Source organism: Lepidothrix coronata, unplaced genomic scaffold, assembly GCF_001604755.1.
Source record: "Lepidothrix coronata isolate B3197 unplaced genomic scaffold, Lepidothrix_coronata-1.0 Scaffold20, whole genome shotgun sequence".
In the NCBI taxonomy this organism is placed as follows: Eukaryota; Metazoa; Chordata; class Aves; order Passeriformes; family Pipridae; genus Lepidothrix; species Lepidothrix coronata.
Genome location: NW_016690200.1, coordinates 5,534,129 through 5,554,017, shown reverse-complemented (window position 1 = coordinate 5,554,017; position 19,889 = coordinate 5,534,129). Strand labels below are relative to the sequence as shown.

At 43.9% G+C, this 19,889-nt stretch overlaps 1 protein-coding gene across 3 annotated transcripts in view; it reads right to left on the bottom strand.

Annotated features, from left to right (window-relative positions):
• Window positions 1-3,034: 3,034 nt before the first annotated feature.
• SFMBT2 (Scm-like with four mbt domains 2) overlaps window positions 3,035-19,889 on the bottom strand; it is a 116,081-nt gene continuing 99,226 nt past the window's right edge. For all 3 annotated transcript variants that reach the window (XM_017807858.1, XM_017807857.1, XM_017807859.1), the window contains 5 exons: window positions 16,659-16,834; window positions 14,946-15,118; window positions 12,928-13,176; window positions 12,106-12,234; window positions 3,035-10,098 (listed from right to left, as the gene is read on the bottom strand). In XM_017807858.1, the coding sequence (XP_017663347.1) occupies window positions 9,958-10,098; window positions 12,106-12,234; window positions 12,928-13,176; window positions 14,946-15,118; window positions 16,659-16,834 (868 nt within the window). In that variant the 3' untranslated portion in view covers window positions 3,035-9,957. The remainder of the gene's footprint in view (window positions 10,099-12,105; window positions 12,235-12,927; window positions 13,177-14,945; window positions 15,119-16,658; window positions 16,835-19,889) is intronic.

The following is a 19,889-nucleotide window of genomic DNA, read 5'->3' as shown; positions in this document are numbered from 1 at the left end:
GGGGGGGGGAAGTAAAGAGAAAGGCCCCAAAGAGCAACCTCAAATAGCAGCTCCATTCCCAGAAGAGAAGTAAAACCTGGAAACACATTTATGAAAATGGTGGGATTGGGTTTCAGAGGAATCATGGCAGAAAACATCTCCCCAAACTGGGCGCATCACTCTGCAGCCTGCAACTAAATTTCCAGCCTCTTCTCCAGTTTCCATCTTCTCTCCTTCCTGTCCCACTGTCTATCCCATCAGGCACTAGGCATCCTGGCTCCTAGGTTCTTTAAAGTCAAAGGAAAGACTGTCTTCACCAGCTATGTACTTGACTCCTCCATCACATGTATCCCAAGCTTTGATCATTCTGCATCTGAACCTCATGGTGAGGACCTTCTTTGAGACCTGTGGGCACAATAATGAGCTCAGGACTCATGATGGAAGTGATTACCACACTTGTTCACTTGAAATCTAATCCATCTTAACTATGAATTTTCTGCTCTTACTCTTATTAATTGCTACATTAATCACTAGTCATATTGAGCTTTTCAAAATGAAGTGGCCCTTCAATGGCAACATCAGCTCAGTGGTTTTGCCTGGGAATATTACACTTCATCATACAAATGCCATCACTTTTTTTTCCATATGCTGTGGGAGTGCTGGGCAATGGCTTGTTGCTGGAGGTCTTATTTTGACACCCATCTGAAGGTCAGGTTAAACAAATGCCAAATAGGAATAAGATTTGTCTAATTGGTCCTGCCTTGCAGAGGGGAAACAGTCAACCTGAACCTCAAGGTGTCCTGCAGCACTACTTTTTCTCTGGTTTTAAGATTTTATGATTTATTAGAGAAGACAGCATAATTACAGCTTCGGCTGAGATGTAGTTATAAAATCAACTTACAGTAATTGAGTACAGACACTATAGCAAGAGGTGTATCATATTTAAGTAAATATTGTAGTAGTAGAGGGACTTTGAGGACCATTAAATTTCACAGAAAGGCATGAATCTTGAAATTAAAAAAGCAATAAAAATGCTATCAAAAGCAGCAGCAACAGCAACAGCATGGTTATTAAAAACAATAATTATTTGCCTTGGAAGTCTGTCTAGAAACCTTAGCAATGAAATATAACTGCTTGTTTTGTTCATTCTGTACGCAGAAAAGAAAGATGGTGTTTCCCCAGAGACCTGAAAATCCAACTTTATTTTTTGTAGGATTTTTTTACGGAGTAGTTGGCAACATGTTGGTGTTCATACTGCCACTTCCATGAGTGCTTGATTGTGTCAACAAAACAAGTATCGATAAATCCTTCACAAATTAATTGCACATGAAAAAAACACTAAAAATGGAGGAGGCCTGTGATGTCAGAAGCAAGACTGGCTGGTAGATTTTTTTTTTCCCCTGAGGAAATTACGTATGGCAACTATATTTCATGTGTCGGTCATTAATTTCAAGGAGTTCAGTTGGAATATCTTGCCACCTTTTTACTAAAAATCACTTCACGTTCTTCAAAAATTAGCTCTTTGCAGAGCTCTGAGCGTGTCTTCCCTGAGCTGGGGCAGAAATTTAAAAACCAGTGTCTGACCTTTGCATTACTTTTAAATGACTATGTAATAAACTTCAGGTAGATACATGGATTTATCTTCACCTCTGGATACTGAAGAATATCATAAACCATTCAAGCTTTTGCTCTTTTAGTTTTATGTCACCATCAGACTGATCTCAGAATTATTTCCTTTTATAAATCCTTCCCATTTTCTACATCACTTTTCAGTGAGGTCTTCTGTGGTCTAGCAAGCCATTTGTGAACACACATCACTACCCATTGCTCTGATGCTTTGCTCTCCAGGCAGTTTGGACAGGTTACTTCACTGACCACCTGTACTTCTGCCCCTCCCAAAGCATGGGCTGTGGTACAGTATCATAACAAGTAAGACCAAAGCATTTTCATCCCAAGACTGTATTAACGTTGTAAAAACAATCTTTTCAGTGGCTTGGTCCTTTTGTAAATCACTCTAAACCCACCTGCTTGCCCATTGTTGTATTTTTGCCTGATAAAAAACAGCCAGTCTTGATGAAATAAGAAAATAGAGGAAGATGGAAGGAGCAATTTTGTTTCTCCCCTTCTGTTGTATCCACAAGAATGGTACTGATGGAGGAAAAACAAAACAAAACAAGGGTCATCCAAGTTCTTGTCATCTAATTCTGTGCTCACTTTCTCCCATGCACCCACCAATGGATGCTGTCGGGCTGTGCACCACTCCACTTTCACTGGGGGACAGGGTGGGGGGTGATGAGATCAATGAAAAGTGCTTGGTAGCCGAGCAGGCCCAACAGAGTCCTTCACAGCAGGACTCAGGATGCCACTGAGAGGTCTGAGAAGAGAGATGACTTCCAAAGCTGGAACTTAAGCTCCTCAGTGCATCCTCGATGCGTCCTGTGACTGCAGAGAAAATGTTGAGACATGTAAGAAACACAAGGTTGTGTTTCACAAAACATGTCAACATCTCTGCAGCTCACCCTTTGGAATACACAAACTGCTCTTTTCCACCACTGCAGGATGGCTTTGCCCACCTTCAGTGGCTGCTGTGTACCTGGAGAAGTTGTATTTTGTGTCTCTACTCCATGTGCTGTGGCCCTGCTGTAATACTTGTAGTGCCACCATCAGCTCCTCTGTCCCTAAACCCTTCTTTGCCTGTTGCTCGTTGCATCACCTTCATTCCTGTCTTTCACCCTGATCCCTATCACTCTCCCAAAAGGTCTTTAGATAATTTTTTGTTTCTTCACCCGCCATCATTCTTGTTTCATGTTCTCCCGTACTGCTTCTGGGAAGAACTTGCAGGCACATAAACCCAAACCCTGAGGCTTGGCATTTATGGAGTGCTGAGCCAGGGACTCTGTGCTGTACCTCCCTGGAGGTCTGGGGGTTTAGTGAGGGAAGACTCTGGTCCAGGCAGCTTGGGCACATTCATCAGGCCTTTGTGTGGACTATGCAGAGCACACAGATACATCAAAATACAGCCCAGTTAAACAAAAAACTACGCTGGAGAGACAGATGGTTTATTCTTACTTTATTAACAACGTAGCTTACAACTGTTTCAAGTAAAAAGGGGATTTATTTAATTCTGAATAAAAATTAAAATATAACTCTGAATATAGATTTTCACTTATTTACATGAAAACATATATACAGAATAGAATCTTACAGCAAACTAACAACATGCCCTTTGCCCTGTGAACTTTAAAAAGTAAAAACACCAGCATTGATTGATTTATATGTATATATATATATACACATACATATACACACACTTATATATACATATATATACACACACATACATATTTGTAACACACCAAAGGGATTTATGTACACAAATTGTAAGTAAGACTTTCAGTACAAACTGGAATTCAAAACAATTCAAGGGTTTCCAACGTGCATCACCACGAAAGGACCATAAACTGCTGGTTGTGGAGCAAATTTCTAGCATTCCGTAAGAAACAGGAGGGTTTAAGTGCTTGCCTTGTCCTACCATGGCACATGAAAACACTCAACTCCCCTCAAAGCCTGCACTTCAGACTTTCACCTCTGTTGGACCACACAGGTGAAGGCTGCTGGAATAACTGCACGTGTTGGCACATCCTGACCAGGTTTGGCAGAACAGGGATTGGGAAATTTGATGCATACATTTATTTATAATGTATAAATTATGAACATTTATATGTCCATAATCCCCAGTGAGACTGGAGCAACCACAAGCAGGTAGGGTGCCTTGGGAATGAGCATTTTCATCCTGTTACATCCTAACACAGAGTATTTTGTAGACCCACAACCTGAAATCAGGGCACTGTCACCTCTTCCTATGGGACAGAGCTCGGATGTTAGCCCAGTATCTCCTATGGAGGTCTGAAAGGTGCAAGAGGAGGTTCTTCAGCCCCCAAAACCCAGAAGACACTCAGGAGTCAGGTACAAGGAAGCAAGGTTGATTTTCCCTACTATCCAGCTAAGGAGCCTGGAGACATCTGAACCAAATTTCTGCATCTCCACTGGGAAAACAAAATATGAACCTTTCAGCATTGTAGCTCTGTGTCTATAGCCAGCTTCTTTCCTTCCTCTCACCTGGCCCCTCTAGGGACTCAAAACATCTTTGCTGTGAAAAAGAAAAGCTTCCAGGAACAACGCTCATGGGCCCCAGCTGTGCTTCTCTGTTGTGAGAGGTCCCTCTCCACAAAGATACCTCTCTCCTTCCTAAATCCCACCCTCCCCTCTCCCACATCCTTGGCAGTCACCAAGACCTACCTTCTTCATTGCAAAAATTAACATAAAAGACTAAAAGAAAGAAAGGCCACAAGCATTTAAAACTACGACCCATGTTGGGTTTGTGCAGTTCACGTGTCCCCTGCGAGAGAATTCCCATGCATGGCACCAAACCACTGCAAAACCACTCTTCTGCAGGACAGCTGACATTTAAAGGACTGCTGGGCTGTAAAACCCTCATCTTTGATGACTGGCTCATATTCTATAGGCAGCCATTAAGATCATTTATACTTCTTGCTGGGGTATTGTACCAAAGCATAAATGAGAATATTAAAAGCTCCTTTATTGGGAGTTCATGAGCACCTAAGGACACAAGCCCTCTCTTGTGAAGTCTGGCAGATTGCAGCTGAATCCTGCCTACTAGGAGCAGGAGGCATTTCAATTTTCTGATAATTAAGTGCAGGTTTTTTGAATTCTAAGTGAAAAAAATTGGTGAAGACTTGGTCCCACAGCCCACCCATTTCTGAGGGCCCTAATACTAACCTCAGTTATTTCTGGATCAAATCCTGAGTAACAGATTCCTTTAGTTTTGGGTCAGCTGATGTGATGAATAATATTACTGAGGGGAAAATATACATGCATCCACATTTTGAAAGAGTTTTTACATAAATATACTGTATAAAATGTCTCCAAAACTCACAGGATTGGGGGGAGGGGGTATTTGTTGAGTGTATCTGAGCTAAAAAGTGTACAGTCACAAGTTTAAAAAAAAGAAATCCTAATGTTCAAGACATTGCAGATTACAGAAAAATATTTCCTGGAGAAGGGAATCAGCTTTGTAATCCCAATCAATGGAAAATAGAGTGTGACGTATCTTAGCACCAAAATGGAGCCCTTGAGACTAAATTTATCCACGTGTAATAAAGCTGGTTTTAATAGTGTTCAGTTGCAGCATGTTCTTCTCTTTTGGCACTTGAATTTGGAAATGAGAGGAACAGTCTTGAGTTCATCGTTTTCCAGACGCACTGCACCAGAAAAGCAAAAAGTATTTGAAGTGGCCTGATTGTACAGAGCTTCTAAAACACTTAGGTGGCACAGCAGCTCTGCCACATTCAATTTTGTGCCCTGCAAAGACCAAGGCAGGCTTTTCATGTGACTAAATGTCGATCATGGTAGCCCAGCACTGCCTGGTTTGTCTTCAAAAAGCAGAGCTGGTGTTTGCTCCAAACCCCAGGACTGGGGACTGCAAAAGGCTGAAGGTTAAAGCCAAGGAATGGTGACTCTCCACATTAAGGCAAATTGGCTGTTTGCCCACAGTGAAATATTAAAGGGGCTTTAGGTGTCTAACTTACTGAGAAACTTTGCAAATCCTAACAGACATCCAAATACCTCTGGCAATGGGTCAGGCCATCTCAGCTAGGATGTGCATCTGCAAGATGCTTCACTAAGGACAGGGTGTGCAACCATCAGCCTGGATTTTGGTGTTTCCTGAGGGAACCCAGCATTTTTAGGAGGTTTCTGCACCCCACAGGACCAAACTATCAAGGGTTACGGCATGTGGTTAACACGGTGGAGCTGGAGACCCTGAAATCCTTCTCAGAGCTGAGAGGCCATCACGCCTCTGAGAGGTAGAAAAAGCCACGGTTTAGTCTTCCTGGCATTGAGGAAAAAAATGGGAGTGTGGATGGGAGCTGTGTTTTGGGGTTGAAAAAGGAAAAAGTGCCCTGAAACCAAAGAGAGCATTTTTCCTCAGGGTAGGAGAGGAGCATCCACAAGAGCAGGAGGAAGTCAGGACAGCCAGCCAGGGAATCATGGACATTCCCTAAGTTAATGCTTTAATCCAATTTCAGGGACAAGTGCTTTGGGCCTGAAAACTGGGAATTGGCTGATTCTGTCAAGTGCTGAAAGGACTGGGAATGGAGCAGGGACCTGCCCACGGATCTGTTCAACCTGACAGTGCAAGCTCGAAAGGAGCCAGTGCAGATGAGGATGGGTAGGTACCACACACACTTCAACCCCCTGCTCTTCTTCCAGAAATGACCATCCTTGGCCCTGTGAAGAGAGAGCAGTAACAGGTGCCTGCACACCCTTGTGGGAGCAAAGTGGTCTGTGTGAATGTGCTGCAGTTCAGCATCCAACAGCCCAAGAAGAACAGCAGAGTTGCTCTCCAGCCCTGGGCAATGACCTTGGATAATCTTCAGTTCAGCACTTCACAGCTGTGGCCTTTAGCAGCTGATAACACAATAAACTTCAGGCCTGGATGCCAAATTCAGAACAGGGAGGGGAGAAGATGTGGCTTCACCACTGTCTAATATTAGTGTATCTGTGAAGTTGCACCAGCTCTGAAAATTTAACTTAGAACCAGGTCTGGACCAAAAAACCCCACACTTTCAGTGGTTTATACTTCTATATTGCAAAGTAAAGTGATATTTTACCCTAGAAAGATCAGTTTTCCCTCATTTCCTTTGAAGTACATTACTCCAAAGCCTTACTAATGTTCCAGAATTGAAATGAAGTCCAGGCAAGAGTAATTAGTTCCTTCTGATCTCTGCTCAATCCAAGTATACTTGTCCAGCTAAACTACACACCATCCACTTTCCACTTGTGTAAGAAACTGCCCAAGAAACTCAGCTCCAGCTTTTCTTGAAAGCCATGAGTGCAACAGACAGAAGTACCCCAATCCCACATTTCTTCCCAACCTGCAGACTAAAAAGAAATAATAAAGCATTTACCACCCAAGGTAACTTTAACATAAAGATTTCAGGTTATCAGCTTCTCTGAAAGGACAGAGAGTGATAAACAAGGTGACACTGAAGAGCAATGAACTGAAAGACAAATTGTGAGGACAAAGAAACCTGAGGAAATAAAAGAGCGGCGCAAGATAAAATTAGAACTCTTTTTTTTGTTGTTTAATAGGTGAGTTTTAAATATGATTTCGCTTCCCTGAACAATCAGTAAAGATTCCCATGTTCTCGGCTCAATGCTTCACCCATTCCCTACTCAGCCAACATCAGAGCTGGTTGCTCTCAGAGTCTGTGTCTGTCTGCTCCCGAGTTTTGCCTCCATGAGTAATTAGCTGCCACAGGAATATCTACAGTCACAAGGCTGATGGAGAAAAAAAATGACATTTTTGCAACGTGTCCCAGAAAGCGTTAAATGTCTCTTGACAAATCCCAGAGGCAAGAAACTCCAAGAACATTGGAGCAGCAAAGGATGCTCTGAAGAAGGTGGATGTGGCAAGTAAAGGATCGGTGCTGGGATGCTGTTTAACAAACAGCCATTCTGCTTCCCTTCCTTGAAATGTCCTCACACGCCAGTTCTCCTGACAGAATTCTCTCCTGCTGACAGATGTAACACCAGGACTGGGCTGAAGGAAGGAGATTCTGGGAGAAGCACCCTCCCTGATCTTCTCAGCTGTGCTCTCATTTTGCTGGCTCCAATCCTTTTGTCTTCAGAGATGAAACAAGGAGCAACATTTTTAGGGGACCCTGAGAGGGATCCAAAGTGCTTATCAAACCAGTTGCATTGACACATTTCTCTGCTACTGTCAGTAGGAAATCCAGTCTGAAACCCAGTTTTTTAATGTCTGCCTCACTACAGAAACTTATTCCTGGATTTCTGAGAAACAAAAAACCACCATTTGATGCAGAGGCAACTGCTACTCCCTTGAGTTGGCTAAAACTTGAACAAGACCTTCAGTACAAAGCAACAGCTGATCTCCCATGTAAAAAAAATTCTGTGAAATCTCAAGAGTTGGAAGGATCTGGCCCACCCTGCAGCAGTTGCATCCATCACATTCCTCAGTGGCAAATCAGGAAATTCAGATACACGACAAACAGAGTCAATACTTCTTAACATATTCTCTGGGGCAGATTCCAATGTAGTCCAGAACATTTATTTCTGAAGGTTCCCCCTTCACTCCAGAGAATTTAAGAAAGAAAACTGATGAGGGAGAATGCAGTAGCTTCAGCCTGGTGTTGGTCAGCAAGTTCTTCTGAGCACAGGATGGTCAGCAGGACCCTCGAATCCAAGTCTGCTGCCTCCATACGGGATGTGCTTGAGGTGAGGGTTATCTGGCCATAGGCATTGGCTTCAGATTTAGGGCTAGAAGTGACATTTCTTTCTGAAGAGGTTGTCACTGAGTGGGCTTTGGCATTAGGGCACTGTAACAGACCTGTGTATAATTTCCAAGCTGATTTCCCTGAGGCCAGGGAACAGGGGACTGTTTATGGCGTAAGAACAAAAGTGTGCCAGTGACAGTGGTTTCCTATGAAAACAGGCTAAAACAGCATGAACCACTTTTGGAGGGTGGGATTCATTTGCACCTTAAAGTTAGAGCAAAATTCTGACATGATCTTAGTTTGGTTTTTTGGGAGAACTTCTCATCACTGTGATGCCACCAACCTCTGTTGAGTTAAAGAAAATTCATGCTCAACAGGTGTGACTAGTGGGGTCATATATCCCTGCGAAGTAAATGGGATAAAACCAGAAACCCAGGGTGTCCAACCCATTTCCTCACTCTCTCTGGTGTTTTACCCTGCTTGGCATGAAGCCAGCCCCCAGTTTCACTAGCCAGGGTGGCACTGGACACTCTGGGAGCTTTATAAAGAAACGTAGAACCATTAAGGTTGGAAAATACCTTCAAGATTATTGAGTCCAACCTCTGAGTGATCACCACCTTGTCAATTAAAACACAGCACTAAGTACCAGGTCCAGTCATTAAATATAGACCATGTTTGACTGGATCTTAAACACTGTGGTTACACAGCCTGAAAAGACTGATGCTTTTTACTCCCACTCTGCAACCAGATTCATGAAGGTGCAGATGAAACCAGCATTCCCTCAACAATCTCATCATTAAATCTGAACAGCCTTTTTTTTTCACCCTGTGGGGCTCAAAGTCAGGTCTTTGAACTGACTTGTATTTAAAAGGATGGGCTTGACTATGAAAGCTTTCATGTTCCTGTACAAGAATGGAGCATTGTACAGATCCCATCACAGAGACATTCAGCTTATTGTGCAGAGCCAGCGTGGCTCAGGATGTGCCACCAGGTCTTGTGTCACCCCTACCAGTTTGCTGCATCTTTGTCTGATCCTGTAGAGACCATGGGTTGAGTTCTGTTTCACAAATCACTCAGGAATAACACAGCTGATGAGTGGTATAACACTTTGTCCTTTTGTAAAACTGGAGAGGCGGGAGAAAACAAAGCCCATTGATCACCAGGATCAAATTTGCAGTAAACCCCAGGTAATGCTACAAACAATCACTTACATTTCAATATGAAAGAAGTGTGCCAAGAGTTGGCCAAAATAAATGTTCATGTTCAGAAATTGGCTTAGACAAACCATCGCCATCTGGAAGTGTCTGACCCTTCTCCCTGGGGATGTGTCTGCCACGAGTAGGTTTGTTTTAAGGACGACAAACCATCTGATCCGTGCTGGCCCTGCACCACTGGGTGACAGGTTGGTGAGGCTCCTGAGGAGGGGTGCCAGTAGTCTCTCGGTGTGCTTTACAAGTACAGAAGAATTAGTTCCATTTGTTGCTAGTTCTCCTTTACGTTTGGGTTTTTTTCCCCCTTCAGATTAATTCCCAGTGCTTCCAATTCGGCGCGTTATTGGAAAAGAAAAGGGATATGGGGAAAAAAACATCCCTTGAACAGGTTGAAATGTTAAAAAACAGAGGGAACAAGAGGAAGGACAGAAAGAAGTGGAGAAGTGCAGTCAGTTGGCATATTGTGCATAGAATGCAACTTTTACTCGCTCGATCTGGTGGCACAGTTTGATGGCTGGACCGAGCTTCAGCTCCATGCACTCCTGCACCGTGGGCAGTGTCAGCAACAGAAGGGCTTGGCCATCGATGTCCTGGGAAAGAAAAGACAGGGAAAATGTGAGGCTTTTTTTGTGGACTCTTGGGGCAGAAAGTATAACCAAGTTCGGAGAAGCAAGAAAGGAAGTTTGCCCCAAAAATTAAAGGTTGTCCTCTGCCCTTTTCTCCCACTTTAGAGCAGCCCATCTCCTTTCTCGGGGATACATCATGCTTTTCCAGAAGTTGTCTAGTGTGTCTTCATAGGCTCTTTCACCTTCCAGTTTTGGAAAAGCCTGCCAGCTGCTGAAATGAGGGATCACCTTCTAGAGAAACCCTGCAGGGTCCACAGAGACCTGATCAGTCCCATTTTATGCCTGAGGAACTGAAATGGGGGGGGAGGCTGCAGAGAGCACACCAGAAGACACAGGAGGCAGCTGAATGGAGAAAATGATGACAGTCCCTCTGCCAAGTAAGACCATTCCCCCAACTCCTCTGGCCCATGATTTGCTCAGCACTGGTTTATTTCTGACTTGTTCCATGCCATGTTCCCAGATCCACCCAGCACCTGCCTTGTTCCACTTCAGCTGCTGAATGACCAAGACAGAGGGGCCTGGACTGCCTGGAGCCCTTGCAACTTCCAGTGTCCCAAAATGGTGTAGACTGGAAGGGACCTCTGGAGGTCATGTCTTTCCCTATGCACCAAATTCCATGAGCTAGCACCCCAGATGAGCAACTTTACTGGGGACTACTCCTGGCTTTATGACCCCCTTCTTAATTAAGAAGCTCAGGTCGTCTTTATTCTTTAAAGGACTGAGAAGCAGACAAGCAGGCTACAAAACTTCTTTTTACTCCTTAGGGAGGATCAGAGTCTATGCACAGCAACTCACATAAACTCCCCAGGACAGCCCTGATTAGTCAGAATGACACATAAGGAGGATTTGGACAGTTTAAGTGCTGCTTTGATCAAGATTGTCCATGGCTAAGGTTCTTCCTCCACTCAAGCTTCATGGCATGGCCCATTGCACCAGAGCTTCACAAGGAAAAGCTCCAGTCATGTGGGTTTGATTAAAGTCCTTATAAAACTCTCTGGCAAAGGAGAGGAATGGTTGGTTTTCAAGCCCTGGCATTATTCCAGGTTTATAAACAAATGGTTGGAGCACATTGTGACACAGTGACTAGAACATCCTGCTACGGAGAGTTTCAGCCTTGCTCTAGACTCACACTTCACCTTCTCCCAGTCAAGGCAGCTGCCTCAGGTACAGAGTTATTCTTGGTGAAGAATCAGAGACAGTTCAATGTGCAGTTGGCCATACCACTGACTGCCATCAGCCATGGCCTAATTAGCCACACTTGCTTCTTCCTAACTATGATTTCCTAGCGCTGCCCTTCATTTTTAGCAGTGGCTGCTACTCATTAGCCAAGAAACAGCTCTTTCCATATAAATTTTACCCATTCACACTGGTTTGAGATGAAGAGTATTGGCTTCTGCTCCTCCAAACCTTTCTGCTCAATGGGGAGATGACTGGCATCTCCTAAAATCAGGTCATCCAAGGGCCTGACTGGAAAATCTTCAGAGGAATGTAGGTAGCAATTAGATGTCTACATACTCAAGGCATCTAGGTGTTAACGAAAAAATTCAGGCCACTTTTTGGTTCAAGCAGCATTTTTCTGCTTCCCAGGTAAATAATTTAAAACAGGGTGGAACCCACGTGGCCAGGAGAAAGTTTGCAATGTACCAGAAAACCACTACCTGTTTTACACCGAGGTGCTTACCTATGTGACACCAGAATGGCACTGTGGACCTTGGCATGAAATGTCTAAACCTGCTCAGGACTCAGGCTACTGAGTTTCTGGTCTCTCTGAGGATCTGGCAAGGATCTGACTCCAGTTTCTAAGGGTTTTCATGCCTTGCCAAAATCTGTGCTATCACATGGCCTGAAGGGATCTAAAGTTTGGTCATAATACCTTTATCAGAGGCCTAGGCCCAGCTATCAAGGTGGTATGTGCTGTGATTTGAACAGACACCAGAGATACAAAGAGACAAGTTAGGTAAAGACTTCTACCTGCTCCTGAAATATTTTGGCAAGGGGTGCGCAGTCAGTGAGTTTAATGAACCTCACAACATCTGTCACAGTCCACTCCAATGGGTTACTGTCCAGGACAAGCTTCTCTTCCTCTTCTTGCTTAATTTCCTGCAAATAAAAAAAAAACAAAAGCTTTTACAAACCAAACTACCTTGTGTGGAGAACCAGGGCAGGGCTGCCCTCCTCAGATGAGGAAGGTTTGGCACTGCACTGGTGTGGCCTCACCTTGAATATTGTCGCAGTTTTGGTCACTGCAACGTTAAGAAAGGTATTAAGCTCTTAAGAGTGTCCAAATGAGGGCAACAAGGATGGCGAAGGGCCTTGAGGGGAAGTGTGTGAGGAGTGGCTGAGGGCACCTGGTGTGTTCAGCTGGAGAAGAAGAGACTGAGGGGAGACTTCACTGCAGTTACAACTTCCTTGGGAGGGGAAGAGGAGGAGCAGGCACTGATCTCTGCTTTGTGGGGACCAGGTACAGGACCCCAGGGAATGGCCTGAAGTTGTGTCAGGGCAGGGTTAGGTTGGATATTAGGAAAAGGCTCTTCCCCCAGAGGGTGGTCAGGCACTGAACAGGCTCCCCAGGGCAGTGTTTACAGCACCAAGGCTGACAGAGTTCAAGAAGCATTTGGATGATCCTCTCAGGCACATGGTGTGACTCTTGGGATGTCCTGTGCGGGGCTAAGGGTTGGATTTGATGATCCCTGTGGATCTCTTCCAACTCAGCATATTCTGTGATTCTGCGACAGGTAATTTAGGAAGAATACTGCTATTAATTGGGGATGAAACCTATGGACACACACTCACTTCCTTGACCTGTGAGCACTTCTCTGCCTCGCTGTAGGAGTGGGGCTGTGGTCTCCGGCTCCGCCGGGCCCTCTCCGTGGCGGGGGGTCTGTCCGACTCGGTGCTGCTCCGCAGGGTGACGGCTCGCCGGGGCCTGGCCGAGGGCACCTCGGCCGAGGACGTGTCCGTCTGGTCATCCCGGAGCTCCGAGCTGGTCTCCTCACTTCCTGTCTCATCCTCCATCGCGTCCGGCTCGTCATCTTCGCTCTCCTGCGCCAGAGAAACAGCACCCAGGCTCGGAGATTAATCCAGCAGCAAACCAAAAGGCACTGGGTCAAACTACATGCCCGTGACCACGCTGGTCCAGGGTAACATTTACTGTAACCCAATTACCTCATTTTCATTACAGTGCTAAGTAAATTAGCCCTTGACTTAGATTTGTTACGAAATGTAGACGGAAAAAAAATGCTCGACGGAAAATCCTTTTTCTCCTTCCAACTAAAGGTCAACAGCAATAACTCATCTGGCATGAAATGTTCCTCTGTTGGGCTGGTACCTCAAAACCCGTGGCACTGCAGATGAGCAGGAGAAGGGGAAACGGAAAATTCTAAAGGGATAAAATGAAACTCAGGTTGCTCGAGATGAAATAAGACCAGAAATAGGCTGAAATTTATACCTTCACATTGCTTCAAAGTGTCGTGGGTGTTACTGGTATTGAAAGGAAGGAAATTTTGGTGCCATTTAAAAACATCTAGATGTACAAGTACTAAATCAAGTACTTGATTTCTTAGCTGACAATTTCTGTAAAACCCAGAGGAGAAGAATTCACCCAGATTTCCCTGCTTTCAGCCCAATACCTAACTGCTGAAGGGGAAGCACAAATTTCCATTTAAAGGATATTAAACCAGCTTCTCGTTATTTCTGTCATAGAGAGCTTGCAAGCACACACCAACTGATGGAAACTGTGCATTTTCGACTTTATATATACATCTGCTGCCCAAATGGCTTCGACAGCTTAGCTCTGATCAAAGTGTGAGCATGCATCCAAGCCACGTGCTCAGGTCTTGAGTGAAAGAGCAGTTTTAGACAAAGGCAGTTGTATCAGCTGACAGGTTGAAAAACTTGGGTAATGGTTGATTTAGGTTTAAGTTTAAATTCCTTTGAAGCAGGTATAATCTGAGGAAATGAAGCAGAACTACAACTAAATGAGGACCAAGCCATGAAGATGCAAGCAATCAACTGAAAGCTGAGTAAAATAACCCCCTCCAGCCCAAGTAGAGGGAATTGAGGTAAATCAGCTTTATTTCACATTGCACGAAGCTGCAATCACTGGTACTCAGCTGAGGAAGGGAAACCACACATGAACTTTGTTATTCCTATCACAGGAAAACCTCCCAGAAACAATCCACATAGAACTAATTCTGCTCCAGACTGTATCTGGACACGAATCATCGCTGAAGCTGAGATCCTGTTGTATCACACAACATACTGAGGCCTCATATACCCTGTATTTGAGACACAAACCATTTGTCTGTATTCTAAAGCTTCTAGAGCTACTATTGTTTGATGTTATGAGCCAAAAAATATTACCAATAATTAATGAAAAAATAAAATTCCTTGAAACCACAATGGCTCGTGAGCTATTTTTATTTATTACAATATTTGGACATCCTAGACATGAATCTGGTAGATGCTGTAAAAAGCATCTAACAGGCCAATCTGCCTGCTTACAAGGAAGCAAAAGAAAACAAAGATATATTAGGCAACATGTTAGTCAGTGAGCATTAGGAAGGTGGGAGCAAAAAACCTAGAGTCTGCTAACTCTAAAATGGACAAGGTAAAAATCCCCAAAGTGTCCCAATAAAAGCAGTCTGATGTTAGAAGAACAGAGTAGCAAAGAAGGAAGGATTCAAAATAGAAAATAAGGAAAATGGAAGTGTTTGGGTGTGCTGAGAAACCCCACATAAGGAAGACGCAGAATGAGGGACAAAAAAAAGCATCAAGGGGCTTCTGCTGATTTATCCCTGTGCAACACATACCTCTGCAGAGCCTGCAGCATTTGAATCAACAGCTGATGATCTTCTTTTCTTCTGCACAAAGATGGATTTCCGCCTTTTCCTGCGTCTGGCTGGCTTGACATGGCCACTTTTCATGTTGTTATTTTCCCCAATTGGTGGCTTAATGATTTTTTTCCTCTTCCCATAGTAATAAGCTGGAGAAATGAAGCAGAATGCCCATGAAAAGCTTTAACCACCAAAAGAAGGAAACTTTGGTGTGCTTCTTGCTGCAGATTCAGGACTGCACTCTATAGGTGCACTTTAAAATACACTGATATGGAAAAAATGTCCAGTGTAAATATAAGATGTCATGTTGGACCAGCACAGAGTGTTACAGCTCTCGTGTATCCAGATTTATTGATGATGAGTGAAAAATTCAAAATTTAACAATATGTGTTTAGGCAAAGCTTCCACTAAGTCAACCAGCGACTTGCAGGGAGAGAGGCCAGTGTGTTTCAGATCTGATACAATGCAGATCTTTGTGATTTAACAGCCTTAGACACACTTTCACTTGCTAATGTTTTCAGCAGAAAGTGGACAGGGTCAGCAATCCTCAATCACACACAAAGGAACAGGTTTTTATTGCCTTCAACTATTTTGTGGCCCAAGTTGAAATTAAGGATATGAGAGTCCTCTGACCTTACACTGAGTGCTTGTGTTAAATGCATTTTGACATGCTCTGAGAGTGAAAGATACTCTGCCCTTGACCAGCCAGGGTATCCCAGGACAGCTAAAACAGCACTTGGCACCCATGTCAAAGTTTATAACTGACCAAGTTGTTCATCAGATCAATGGAGTTTTGAGGAACAATTCATGCAGCCACATACCACCATCAGCTTTGAGATGAGACCATCCCAGCTGGAGCTCCCCCAACTGCACTCTCCAGCTCTCCATTTCCTACCAGCAGGAGTCTAGCTCAGGTGTAGACTTCTACAGAAACCCATCCTAAGTGATCTGAGTATCTCCCTGAGCCCGTTTCTCCTTCTACTCTGCCACTAACCAGAAGATAATTGCTTTAAATCAATCATATTGCTTTTTGCAGCCTTCATGGAAGAAGGATAGCACTCACTTCCAATTTCCTGACCTGCCTGAAGAGCCAATAATATCAGTAACATTGACAACAAGAAGTGCTGTACACATGCCTAACAACAGCCTTCCTGTATGGGCAGGAACATGTTTAAATATTAAACACCCTGAGCAGAGAGAGTTAATGCTCCCAAACTCCTTCCACCACCTCAGCATTGTGATAGTGGCCTGTGCTGGTGCATATGCCAAAAACTCTTCACTGAGTTGGACAGGATTCATCTCACCTAACGAAGCCATCTCAGAAACAGCAGTTTAAATCTCATCTTACTACTTGCAGGTTCCTTTTATGTGCTCTTCATGTTAACTTTAGATATAAAGAAAACTCAAGACTTCCAAAAATTAATGACTTTCAAACAGATACATTCGGGTGGAGTGAGATGGATGGTTTCCTGGAGATGCCTGTTTCTCTGCACAGAATATTAAAGGAACATGTGGTGGCCTGTTCAGGATTAAATAACTGCTCTTAGATGAGATGAATCCTAATCAGTATTAGCAATATTACACAGTAATACCAGTATTAACAGCATTGCACAACTCCTGTTCTTCATCACAGTCTCCCACTGCTCTGATTCCCAGCTGGCACCAAGAAGCATTCTGGCCAGTACTCACTGTACTTGGTTTTAGTGTGAATGGAGCAGTTCTCGGGGCAGACTTCAGCCACCAGCACAGGGCTGAACAGGTTGGGGCAGCACTCCAGCTTGGCACAGACCCTCCTGCAGAAATCTGCCACCTGATCTGACGTCCGCACAATCTTAACAGTTGCCCTGTAAGTCTTCCCTCTGTACCTAGAGAAGAGTGAAAAACCCATGTTACCAGTCAAGCAACACCCTCTTATGCTCCAGATCAAACTCTCCTCTGTTAGGGGAGTGACTTTCCTTGGGAGAGTGTCTCTCTTGGGAAGGCAGGCAGAATAGGTCTATTTGTTTCAGTGGCTCCATTTCATAGGGATTTGAAGAAGGAAAGGGTGAAATAAATCAGAGGTGTGGACATGATTCGGGAAGGAATGCATGTGCAGTCTGGGTATGTCTGTAGATATGGCAAAAGATATAAAAAAACCTCAGTAGGCTTGAGGAGGATCCTACACAGGACAGCAAGCCCATATTATGAAGTGATGCAAAGTTTTTTGGGGAGGATGTAGTCTCTCTTTGTACACTGACCCATGATGAGATGCTTACAGCCCTTGCAGAGCTCTCTGGTCAGCACCCTGTGTTTGGGCTGCACTGGAGATGGTACTTTTGGCCTTCTCCATCGCCATCTTTCTTGCTCCCATATGACACTCCAGCTCCCAACAATCCCACAGATTCACTGTGCCATCTGTGGCTACTGGGACACTGTGAGGAAGTATCTGGTTCTCTCTGCCACACAGGGTCCAGATGATTTCAGCAGTCTGAGATAGGGACAATACAAAACCCAAGGACCTCACCAGGAATATCTGGAGTTGTGTAATGGGGCTGCAGCAACAGGCCCTAAAAACTGACTCCTACAGGGAATGCTTAGAGCAGAAACCTGCAATGAAAGGTTTGTCTTAAATCTGTTATGCTACTAAAACATTTATTTCAGTGTTTTACACAAAGTGTTTCTGAGCGATAAATGGCTAAGAAAGATACAGTTACACCCCTGCTGTACGACACTGTAGATGTGAACTCTGAAAAACCAATTATCCCCATAATTTATTAAACAGCAGCACCAAGCTATCGTAAACAGTGAGATAAGGTTTTTAAAACATCTCTTACACATCCTGGGGAATGCAACACAAGAGACAATCGTAAGCGCCTGGTGCCACAGCATTATAAATGTGCCCAGGGAAGAGAAAAGTGACACACACGAAAGAAAAAGAGGGAGAGACAGCAAAAGAAAGATTACTGGATGAGAGGCAAGGAAAGACAGAGATACAGTCATCAGGAAAAAACGAGACAAAGCATTTTGGACTGTGTTCAGATCCATAAATTCCTAGCAGGGAATCAGCTGGTGATAGTCAGATATGGAAGAGGAAAAGGAGGTGGTGGTGCAACAATGTAGTGGCCTGAGCATTAAAATATGCAGCATGTGCCCACACTCCATTCCCTCCCTGAAGGTTTCATTGGGTCACACAAAGCAACTGGAACACCACCTTTTGCTGCGCTCCCTCCCAGCAGCTCTCTCTGGATACACTGGGGGGTGGGAAAAGGGTCTGAAACTGCAGTACAGAAAGTGTTATAAAGGGAACCCAAATGAAACTTGAGTCTGAGAACAGCCCAGTCTACCCACCCTCACATCACAAAAGACTCAGTCCAAACTATCGCCTCAACGAAAAACTCTTCCGTAACCTGAATGAGCATTTCCACGAGGTGCCAGGCTCGGATATCCTATTTGGGGCCTGACCAAGGACCTCAAGCCATGGAGACAATCCTGATTCATTCTCTTGAACGAATGGATGACTTAATGAGCCAACTTTTCACACACCTTCAGAGGCCTGGACAGATGCTGTAAAATGGAAAACTGTTCCTTCCAGGTACACAGCACTGTTATCCCAGCTTCCCTATAAAACAGCTGCACAGGCAGGCTGGCTAAAGAGAGTTTGGCAATACTTAATATCAAAAGATCAGATTCCACAGCCATTTGAATATATCTACTTAAAAATGTTTTATATTTCTTTCCAATGTGTTTGAAGAGACTCCTGCCCTTATTACTTCTCCAGGAGCCATTAGGTTTAATTAACAACAGCCCAGAGCACTGGGTCAGTAAGCCTGACTCTTGTGACAGGCTGCAGAATTTCACCGTAATACCTTCACCTCAACCCAAATAACTTTGGTTGGACTAAACCATCACTTCCAGACAAGCAGCGGCCTCCCCCCAAGGGTCTCCACACTGGAAGAAACCTGGCAGAGGGAGCACCCGTACCTATAACTCACGTGCTTGCAGCTCATTTTAGGTCTGGATGCGTCTGAACTAAACTTACATTTATTTGTCCTTGTTCTGACTTTCACTACCAGGATGAAAAGACTGTGTCTGGTTTTGTTTCCTTGCAAACGCGCTATAATCAAATTGCCTCTTGATCTTCTTTCTTACAAGCTAAGAAAGCTGCCTGATGGGTATTATTCAAGGATGGCTGACTTTTTCTAACTGTGTGCTTCCTATTGTGTTTGCCTGCCCAGAAAGGACCCATTGTACTACAGAGCCTGCTGAAAGGAAAAGATGAAACCAGGAAAATGAACAACTGACTGATTTCATAGTCTGCTTTGAATGCAACACACATGTTAATTAACAGAACGGATGGTAAATGGAGATCACCATGACTGCAGCGATCAGTCTCAATAACCCAAGGTGTTAGTACTGGCCACAGTAATATTTTTTACATAATTTTGGCCTTGGCAGCCCCTCTTTCAACTATAAACCAGGTTCTACTAATATTTTCCATATTCCTCACACACTGAAGATTTTTAACACAAGCACCACCAAATGTAATCTGAGCTGTTCTAGGACAGCCACATGGAAGGAGCTCATTTGGATATAATCAGAAAACCCTTTTCCACTAGCATCTCTCAAAAAATTACCAACTTCTGATACTCCTATGGATGTTTTTATACCAGGACTCCTACCATCCCAACCACTTGTAACTACCAAGTAATCTGCACACACAGCATGGCAGCAATGGAGACTTGGAAAACTGCTGTGTCAAGGACAGTATTTTCAATTTTCTTAGAAATCACTGTTCTTTTAAAAAATTATTTTTCAGCTAAAACCAAAGAAATCTTCCTTCTCTCTTTCTCTGCCCTCAGATCCCAAAATTGGAGAAAACCTTATGGGTGAAACTATTTCCATGAAAAATACACTTGGGATCTTTGCTGACCCACAAGTGAA